The following is a 10,538-nucleotide window of genomic DNA, read 5'->3' as shown; positions in this document are numbered from 1 at the left end:
AAAAGTTCTCACTGAAGCTGCAGTTTTAGTATAGTATTAACAAACATTACAGTATCAAACTTCATCCATCAGCATTATATTTATTATGGCATTTCACTTTACCGGTCACCAGCATGATTCATCTAATTCCTGAATGTGGCAACCGTTTGCCATACAAACTTGATGTTGGCCATGCAATTAATATAATTGATTGAGATCGATGCTAATCATAAAAGTACTAGAAACAAATAAATACATGATTTTATTAATTTGAGGGTGCATATATACATGATATTGTATCCTTAATTTGCAGGACAGTATACGTTATATGTAAATATCTTCTAAAAGATATATAGATATCTGCTGAACTATATATGGAGATTAAAAAATTTCAATTCCATACCGAACTTTTTTGTGGCCACTCTCTCTTTTTCAACAGCCAGTTGCTTAGTGCCCTATCCCGTAACGCTTTCGTCAGCAAACTCTTCCGGCTGAAGCCCACTTGTGCTGAGCACAAGTTCAGTGGGCTGGAATCAGTGTACCATACAGTACCCACATTCATGATTCATGCACATTCACGACCATCATTTGATTAATGACGATATCACTTACTTTTTCATAATCTAAGCATGACCTAATTAATCTACTTAATTACATGTCCATCTTGGAATCTCACCAATAACAAATCTCTCTTTATACCAAAACAAGGGGAATGAATGAATGAATGAAATCAGTGATAATAACAATTAGAAGAAGATAAAGTGGGTCACACCCGCTACCAAGTTGATCTCAACAAACGAACAACAATGCCGCCTTGGCTTACACTGCACTTTGTCAAACTTGTACTATTCTCTTTAGTCTTTAGTCCCCGGCACCCAAAAATAAAAAATAAAAAAATAAACAAAAAATAAACAAAAAAAATCCTATCCCTCCCTCTCTGTATTCAATTCAAACATAAACTCCACCCCCAGTCTATATAAACTCTCCCTTGCCTTCCTATTTTGGGCACAACTCTCGCAGCTTTCGAAAAAATGTCGGATTCCGGTGACTCCTTGAACGGCAACGGTGGTATGTCTTCAACGGTAACGGGAGAGATCACCGTAGCATCTGTCGTGATAGTCTCCATGCTCTTCACCGTTGCCCTCGTACTCTACCTTCGAGCAAAGGGCTATTCGGGGACGATGGGCTTATCTAGGCCCAGCGCTCGCCACCTGGCCTTCGCTCCGAATGAGCCGAGTACCTTTAGAAGGGCACTCGATCCTTCAATCCTCAGGACCTTGCCTATCACCCTCTTTCAGTCTAAGGACTTTGAGGAGGAGGGCGGCCTTGAATGTGCTGTTTGTTTATCGGAGCTAAATGATGGCGAAAAGATCAGATTGCTGCCTAGATGCAATCATGGTTTCCATGTTGATTGCATTGATATGTGGTTCCTTTCGCATTCTACTTGTCCTCTGTGTCGAAACCCTGTTCAGTCTCTGGAACCAGTTTCAGGAACTGGGGATTCTGCGGAATCAGAGAATTTCACAGAAAAGTTAGATGGAGGGAGCTCGAGTTCAGGAGACTCGTTTTCAGAGAAGAGGCAAAAGGGGATGTTAGCGATCGAGATACCGAGGCGAGCAGCTGAGGGGTTTTCTTCTACTTTGCCTGCAGAGGGAATTAAGTCTCCGGCGTTGGAGAGATTGAGGTCTCTGAGAAGAATTCTGAGCAGGGGTAGTTTGAACAGTCCGAGAGGTAATTCTGATATTGAGCAAGGAACTGCAATTGGATTACAAAAGAATCTTCCAGTATCAGAATCAGCCAGTAATCTGTGAGTTGAGCAATTCAAGCGAGTAGTACGTTGTGTAGATATTGTGAATTTTAAGATTGTATATTTGTTAGCTTGAGGATTTTAAATGTATACAACTAGTTCATTACTTTGATTCAACCGATCGAGAGATTTTTTTTACGTAGTTTTTGAATCCAGCTTCTTTCACTTCTTGAAGCAGACTCTGAAAGAAAAAGATGTTTACTTTTTGTCAAAAGAATGGATCTTCTGAGAGTTAGAAAATCTGGAAATATCGTTATCAGAACAGCCTGTGACAGTCCTCCTTTTTTACACGTAACATGAGAGAGAAATTTTCATTTAAGTTCTACGCTAGGATACGACATGAAATAACAGAGTTAAATAGTTAAAGGGTCATTAAATATTAGATTTTACTTAAAAGGCAATGCAGTAGACTATTGTAGTTTCCTCCATTTCCTACATTTAAAACTATGGAATATGGTTTAATTTACCTTGGAAAAAAAATATTTACCAGTAGCGATATACCTGATCAACTTAAATTGTCTTTTTTTTTTTCAATTTTAATTTTATTTTGCGGAAGATGAGTTGTTCTCTCAGTTTGGATTCGGAGTCTAGAAAGCTCCTGCGGCCATCCAACATGGTGTTCTTTTTTTTTTAATTTTCTTTTCTTTTCTTTGTTCTTCTTGAGGATACAAATATTGTAGCCCTCATGTTTATATCCCTTTGGATAAGTTTCGTTAAGCATTTATTAATGTAACTCGTGGGGAACTTTGCCTCACTATTTACCTTATAAAAAAAAAGTTTGTTAACGTCAAGAAAAGGGTACGCAAGTCTCGTAATCAGAGGTTGCTTCTAGTAAAGTGCAGCTATTAATTTCTCAAATGAAATGAGAAAGAAAATGAGAAAAACAAATCTAGGAACTTAAGCTGCATGGCTAAGCAACGGGAAAACAAAAGAGACCTCCGGTCTCAGAATCAACCAGTTACTTGCATGTGGTATGCTTCTGCAAATGGTAGTGTTACTTTAGACTAGGATTCTCATTTATGTTGTTTTTTTTCAACTAATAAATTCTTCTGCGTAGTTCTGTTTTTATCCAACTTTAACTTTTGGAAGCATCTCTGATAACTCGAAGCATCTTTGAAAGGTCTAAGACATTATTATCTCATTCGAAGCATCTTTGCGAAAAGTCTAGACATTTATCTCACCTCAAAAAGAAGAAAAGAAAAAGAAAAAAGAACCAGATATTTTTTTTCTTCTGTTAAGATAACATAGAATATTTTTACGGGTTTTGTTATTTGTCACGCGGGATGGACGCGTAGCCCATCTCGCGTGAGAGAGGTAGGGGCCCACCCCCTAGATGGGCTGCGCGTCCATCCCGCGTGACAAATAGCATTTTCGTATTTTTACTGTCATACATCAAGATGTTTTGGAAGTGTCAGAATGCTGACTCCAAGAAACGTAAAGGAAATTTCATTATAAAAAACAGGCCATCCGTAAATCTTTCTTTTTCACAAGAAAAAAGCAAGCCAAAATCCACAATGGCATTATCCATTATCCATAAATCCTGAAACGTCTAGAGCAAACGTTATTGTTAAATATGAAGGATTAAATATTCTAAAAGTTCACTTAACAGGTTTTGCAAAGTGTTGGTTTTGAGTGTGTAGACTGTAGAAACGGCGAAAACGGCGAAAAAGTTCAAGAAAAACGAAGCATGAAATATTTTTGGTGTAGTCCGGTCGACCGAAAACGTGCATACTACAGGGTTATTTTCTGATTTTCCGATCGGTCGACCGAGAAGTTATGTCAATCGACCGAGAACCCTGTCCGGTCGACCAGTAGACTAAGTTCGGTCGACCAAAACCCTGTAATTGATTTTGTGAGATTTTAGCGTTTTGGACGATCAACCGAGGCTAAATTCCGGTCGACTGGTTCATGATTTTGGCCCAGGTTCAGTTTCCTGATTGGTTTGAGTTTGTCGTTCATATAAATAGAAACTTTTTTGTTTCTTGGGTTAATTGAAGAATGACTTTGAGCAGCTTTTGAGAGAGAATTGTGCATTCTTTAAGGGAGAATTTGTGAGAGATTTTGAGAGCTTTGTTTGAGGGTTTTTGTCGAGATTGTAAATTAACCCTATTTATATTCTCTTTATCTCTAATAGTAAAAACTTCTCCCTCATTGCCCCGTGGACGTAGACAACTTACCGAACCACGTAAAATTCGTTGTCTTATTGTGGTGATTGTGTTTTACTTATTGGTTGTGATCTATCTCGCTCTTGCTCTGCACTATTTGGCTTTTGAGTTCCGCTGCGCATAAATAGTGGTATCAGAGCTTCGGGTTTGTCATAGGGCTTGTTCGAAGGATTCGCTGAAGAATTCTTACTTGGAGAGTTAGATCTACAACACGAGAGAAGCAAGCACATCGGGATCGTCTCTTACAAAGGCGATACAAAGTCTAAGCATCAATAATACAAATATTAATGTTTCGAAGTTCGATGACAAGATCAATTTCGGTTTGTGAAGGTATCAGATGATGGATACGTTGGATGCATAGAATTTGGAGGAGACTCTTGAGCTACAAGAGAAACCTGAAGACATTGAGGATAAGGTTTGGAAGAAGATGAATAGTAGGGTATGTGGAGTTATTCGGTTATGCTTGACGCCGGATCTTATTTATGATGTGATGAATAAGACATCGGCGAAGAGATTGTGGGAAGTGCTCAATGAAAGTATCTTATGAAGAGCATTGAGAATCTGCTTCACTTGAAGAAGAGGTTTTACCAGTTCAAGATGAAGAGGGGAGTTTCCATTAGGGAGCATGTAAATAACTTCACGAGGTTACTTTCAGATATGACTAATGTGGACATCATGATTGAGGATGAAGACAAGGCGATGCTACTTTTGTGTTCGTTGCTAGAGGATGATTATGGTACTATGATCAATGGAAGAACTACTGTTAGTTACAAGAATGTGACCTCAGTGTTGGTGAATTATGAGTTGCGGAAGAGAGATGACGAACCATTCGAAAAGGCATTGGGAGAGTATATGACGGTGACTGAAGCTGTTAAGGAGGCAGAGTATATGACGAGCACTTTAGTCTATAGTGGTTCTCTCTACTACAGAGGCAGAGTATATGACGGTGACTGAAGCTGTTAAGGAGACTTTGTGGTTGCATGGATTGTTGGAGGAATTGGAGATTGCATAGGAGACCATTCGGATATATTGTGATAGCATGTCTGCTATCTATTTGGTAAAGAACCCGGTTTATCATGCACGTACGAAGCATATTGATGTCAGATTCTACTTTATTCATGATATTTTGGATGATGGAGACGTTATATTGGAGAAGATCCAAATGAAGGGCAACCCTACGGATATGTTGACCAAAGTTGTTTTAGGTGTAAAATTTGGTCATTGTTTGAAGATATTGAACATTCTTCAATATTGAGGGCCTTTGAAGGCCATTTGGGTGAACTATGTTCTGCTTGCTTTCTTAGGCAAGAGGATACATAGACATTCTTTTTTTATGCAGCCGGTTGGATTTGTTGATTTCGACGTGGGGGGGGGGGTTGTTTGAGCTCTCGTTTGGGTTCCCGACCTGTTGTGGATTGAGTCCGTTATCGTGGATTTATTCCACTTCGTATTAGACGTAACAAGTGAGACATTTGGCTGTTTTCGGTATCAGCTTAGTTTTTGGAAAACTTCGCCGATGTGATAATTGTAGAAACGGCAAAAACAACAAAAAAGTTCATAAAAAACAAAGCAAAAAACATTTTTGGTGCAGTCCGGTCGACCGAAGCCCAGGTATGGTCGACCGAAAACGTGCACACTAGAGGGTGATTTTCTAATTTTCCGATCGGTCGACCAAGAAGTTATGTCAGTCGACCGAACCCTGTCCGGTCGACTGGTAGACTAAGTTTGATCGACTGAAACCCTGTAATTGATTTTGTGAGATTTTAGCGTTCTGGACGGTCGACCGAGGCTAAATTCCAGACGATCGGTTCACGATTATGGCCCAGGTTCAGTTTCCTGATTGGTTTGAGTTTGTCGTTCATATAAATAGAAACTTTGTTGTTTCTAGGGTTAATTGAAGGACGACTTTGAGCAACTTTTGAGAGAGAATTGTACATCCTTTGAGGGAGAATTTGTGAGAGATTTTGAGAGCTTTGTTTGAGGGTTTTTGTCGAGATTGTAGACCCTATTTGTATTCTCTTTATCTCTAATAGTAAAAACTCCTCCCTCCCTGCCCGGTGGACGTATGCAACTTACCGAACCACGTAAAATTCGTTGTCTTGTTGTGGTGATTGTGTTTTACTTATTGGTTGTGATCTATCTCGCTCTTGCTATGCACTATTTAGCTTTCGAGTTCCGCTGCACACAACATAGACCGAACATGGGAACAAAATCAACAAGCAGCAGAAAACCCCCCGATCAGTCGACTGAAGGGCTTGGATCTGTCGATCGATTCGACTGTAAGAAAAACATCCTGAAAAACGATCTAGTAAGTCGACTGATGGGAGCTCACTAGTTGACCGACAACATGCACGAAGAAGCTGAGAAGCCCTTATCAGTCGACTGGTGCAAGTACATCAGTCGACCGATATCGGGTCAAGCAGTTTCTTGATCCGTTTTGGAATTTGTTTTGAGTTAGGGTTTTATATATATATATATATATATATCTTGAACGGTTTTTGTGAAATATAATACATTGAAAAGAGAGCCTTTTTTGAGAGATCTTAGAGAGAGAGGCCTATTGCAAGCATTGTAATCTTCTTCAATAATCAAAGAATTTCTGGTGTGGCTTCCGAGGACGTAGGCATATTTGTCGAACCTTGTTAAATCTGGTGTTCTCTCCTTTTATTTGTTCTTTTCTGCGAAGTTTTCGTTTTGCTGTGATTTCTTCCTTGCTAATTGTTCGTCACAAGATCCGGAGGGCAAGGGCTGTCGATAGATTAACCCCAACAAAAAGACTATGCAGTAAAACCTGCAGGATAAAAGCAACGCGGCAACGCCATATATACTAACTTACCTAAAACAAACAAGTTACATATCGAATACTTTAAATGTCAGATGTCGAGCGTCGGCAAGTTGAAATTGAGGGATATCCAGGTTTTGCATCTAGTGAAGTGGATCTAGTTCTTAAAATTAGAGAAAAAGAAACCAATTTATGTGTTGAATTTTTTTAAGTTTGAGGCTCATGAAACAACTGGAACAAGTATTAATCCTGCTTTCCAGTCAAAACCCAAATCTTGCGTGTGCGCCAATGTACTATGTTTTATAACATATATTATTTGTAATTAATTATAGCAAATTCTCAGAAACCTCATCTCTAGCTCTACAAAGCAGCGGTCAACAGTAGTACAATGCTTAAACATCATCATATTTTGGGCTGCTGCTGTCTCTTTCTTGCAGGACAAGAGCCGGTTCATGACCCCAGAGACAGCTCACTTGGTCAAACTTGGGTTTTCTTATTCTCCCTCTCAATTCTCTCAATTCTTTTTCCTTGACTAAAGCGGATAAACTAACTGTTATTCACCCTTCGTGTAGTCCTCAAAGTGCGGATAAATCTCTGAATATTTTGATCAGTAAATTTTTTGACAAATGATCATATGAACGTGATGAAAATTACAGTTCTTGATGTCTGCAGGACTCTAGCAGATCAGTAACTGTTATTCACCCTTCATTTGATATTTTTAATAACAGATGATTCAAAAGTCCTTTTTTTTTTTAAAATATGAAAATGGTAGATAGACGTCAACAAGGAACTCCCTATACTCTATCTTCCTTTGTTTGGAGGCATGTGCAGCAAGGTCTCAAGGTAGGAATTGGGGACGGGGGAGTTAACAACTTGGGGAGGATCATAACCCAGTCCTGTACCTTTCATGTTTTTCTTCATTCATAAATAATCAGAGAAAATTTAATTTGAGACATACTAGGAAAGAAATGTATCTAATATTTATTCCAACAGAATAATTGACTTAATAATTATATTGCGTAATTGTCCAGCGCGTTATTGCATGTACAAAATTCAATGAAACAGACCGAGAAAGGAGAACTTGAGAGGATGATAAATGACTCTTATATCAGTACCAAAGTAATAATAAAGTAAATAAAATCACTATCATATGTCATGTCCATATGGTCCTGCATGCGTACCTGTCCTTTCGTAATTATTTCGGACAAATTTTTAAAACCGACCCATTTGAGTTTTTAATTGCAAAAAACGACCCATTTTAATTTTAATTATAAAAACCGATCCAGTTGGTTGAAACTGGGTCGGTTTTTAAAAAAAATTTTCCAAACTTCACGAGAGTTCAACTCCTATGAAGTTTTGTTATGAGAAAAAACTTCACGGGAGTTCAACTCCCGTGAAGTTTCCCGAAAAAATTTAAAAAAATCGACCTGTTTTCAGCCCCTGGCTGAAAACAGGTTGGTTTTTGTAAATATTTTCAAAACCGGTCGTTTTTTGCAATTAAAAACCCAAATGGGTCGGTTTTGAAAATTTGTCCTAATTATTTCTTTAGACGAAGACTCATTTTGTTTAAAGAGTGGGAATATTCCTCACAAGGTTTGAGAAATCAAACCCGAAAGAAATTCCAAGATTTAATGGAAAAAAATATCAAACTTTCTTGCTAATGATTATTTCAAGGTTTAACTGTAGATAGACTCCATGTACTATCGCCCAATTGCTGATAGATCCTACAGTTCTATTGTTGCGGGTAGACACCTCCAGTAAAAATTTCTTTTTATCTTTGGCTCCCGGAGAAAGAGGAAATTCTATCGTGACAGAGAGATCTTTAGGGAAAAAGAGTCGGGGTCTATTTACAACAAATAAACTACAGGGGTCTATTAGCAATTGGGCGATAGTAGAGAGAGAGCCTATTTGCAATTAACCTATTTCAAATCCCTTTTGAGAAGTAACTGTGAAATTGACTAGAAACCTCTCCTTCACAGTGAAATTGGCTTTGAAACGTTGAGAGAAACAATCAAGGTATAACTGATCAAATTGAAGCCCAAAGGTCCATCTTTTTCAATGCTCAAATTTAAATAAAAGCAAGTTGATCTAAGAAAGAACACAGAAACAGCTAACCAGCTGGTCAAGGCTGGTGACTCTCCATAACCCTCACGTGCTCAATCCTCAATTCATTATTCTTGCATATTCTTGCCTCATTCATTACCATCTCTTATATATCTCAAACCCCCAAAATCTCAACATCTCAATCCCAAGACCCAACTCCGTCAGTTTTGTAAACTCATCACCAATGTCAGATCCTAACCAAGACGTAAACGCCAATGCAGCAGGCGCCTCTGCTGCTCTCAGTGGGCAGATTACAGTAGCAGCGTTCGTCTTAATCTTCTGCCTCTTCATCGCAATCCTCATTCTGTACCTCAAAGCCAAAGGATATTCAGGCACCACTGGCTCGTTCAGCTCTCGTCGCCATCGCCTCAGCTTCGCTACTCATCAACCGACTCACCCTCGACTTGCTCTCGATCCATCAATCCTCAATTCTCTCCCAATCACAACCTTTAACTCAAAGAATTTCAATGAAGAAGAAGATTGCATCGAATGCGCGGTTTGTCTCTGCGAGTTATCCGATGGTGAAGAGGTTCGATTGCTTCCCAAATGCAACCATGTGTTTCATGTTGAATGCATTGATATGTGGTTCCATTCGAACAACACCTGCCCTCTATGTCGAAGCCTTGTTGAAGCTCATGCTAACGAAAAAGTAGTAGAGATTGCAGTTGAGACTCAAGGGGAGAATTCAGTAAATAAATCGAATGAAGAAGGGAGTTCGAGTTATATGGGATCTTTCCCCCCTCCCCCATCTTCGTCTTCGAGGAAGAGAAAGGAAGGTATGTTGATGATTGATATACCGTCACGAGCAAACGGTGCGTTCTCATCATCGAATGCTCCATTGTCGTCGAGTAGAGTGCCATCGGATTCGCCATTGCCAACTAGTAGGTTGTTGGAGGAGATTAAGTCTCCTGTGATGGGAAGGATGAAGTCGTTGAAGAGAATGTTGAGCAGAGGGAGGATGAGTTTTAAGGGGGTTGGTACTTCTTATACTTCTATGGGAAGTGATATTGAGCAGGGGGGAGTCTCAGATTATAAATGCAGATAATTGCTGAATTGTTGTAGGGGAGTTCATTTTTTGTTGAAAATATGAAGTATGTGAATATGTCATCTTGAAATTCATTGGTTTTTAAGTTTGGGAAATGTACCAGATCTGTGCTCTTTGAGAATGCATCTGAGTACGCTTTTGATCGTAAATTTTGGTAATATTTGATAAATAATGTTGCAGGTTTGCATCTTCCAATTAATTTCATAGTTTTTTTATGCTCCAACCAAATTCTTCTTCGTCTGTCTGCCTTATGAATCACTCTATAAGCCCAGAAAGCCAAAAGGGTGGAGTCATTAGAATTCATCGGAGTTTAATTGTTGGAGGTACTTAAGAGTGTTAATATTTCCTTTTTCTTCGTAATTTATAACCGTCACTAGTGATGTACACTGTATTAAGGTTAAGCTATGGTTGTAGGTGTAGGGATAAGAAGAGAACCTACCGAAATATTTTGGCACGTCTCTGATAGAGCCATTTGAATAATTGAAGGTATTTTTTTCAGCAGCCTTCTTTGAAAAAAGAGGTTAAGAGGTTGCTATACCCTTATAATCGTGTGCTGGCGGACCACAATATGGCTTTGTTTTCCAACCAGAACAATGACCTTGACCAAGAGGAGTCTAAAAGATTTAGTTAGGCAAGGATGAGATTGAGTCTCGGAGG

The 10,538-nt window shown here is 38.9% G+C and overlaps 2 protein-coding genes across 2 annotated transcripts; both read left to right on the top strand.

Moving 5' to 3' along the window:
* LOC109832189 (RING-H2 finger protein ATL60-like) lies at positions 908-2,010 on the top strand. Its single transcript, XM_020399621.1, has one exon. The coding sequence runs from the start codon at positions 1,011-1,013 to the stop codon at positions 1,788-1,790; it is 780 nt and encodes a 259-aa protein (XP_020255210.1). The 5' UTR covers positions 908-1,010; the 3' UTR covers positions 1,791-2,010.
* Positions 8,804-10,050, top strand: LOC109833644 (RING-H2 finger protein ATL2-like). Its single transcript, XM_020401386.1, has one exon. The coding sequence runs from the start codon at positions 9,021-9,023 to the stop codon at positions 9,879-9,881; it is 861 nt and encodes a 286-aa protein (XP_020256975.1). The 5' UTR covers positions 8,804-9,020; the 3' UTR covers positions 9,882-10,050.

Source organism: Asparagus officinalis, chromosome 3, assembly GCF_001876935.1.
Source record: "Asparagus officinalis chromosome 3, Aspof.V1, whole genome shotgun sequence".
Taxonomy (NCBI): Eukaryota; Viridiplantae; Streptophyta; class Magnoliopsida; order Asparagales; family Asparagaceae; genus Asparagus; species Asparagus officinalis.
The sequence above is the reverse complement of the archived record's forward strand: the minus strand, read 5'-3'. Positions and strand labels throughout refer to the sequence as shown.

Bases quoted from the DNA above. Each gene is read 5' to 3' on its own strand.
- LOC109832189 (XM_020399621.1), top strand. From the start codon at position 1,011: ATGTCGGATTCCGGTGACTCCTTGAACGGCAACGGTGGTATGTCTTCA.
- LOC109833644 (XM_020401386.1), top strand. From the start codon at position 9,021: ATGTCAGATCCTAACCAAGACGTAAACGCCAATGCAGCAGGCGCCTCT.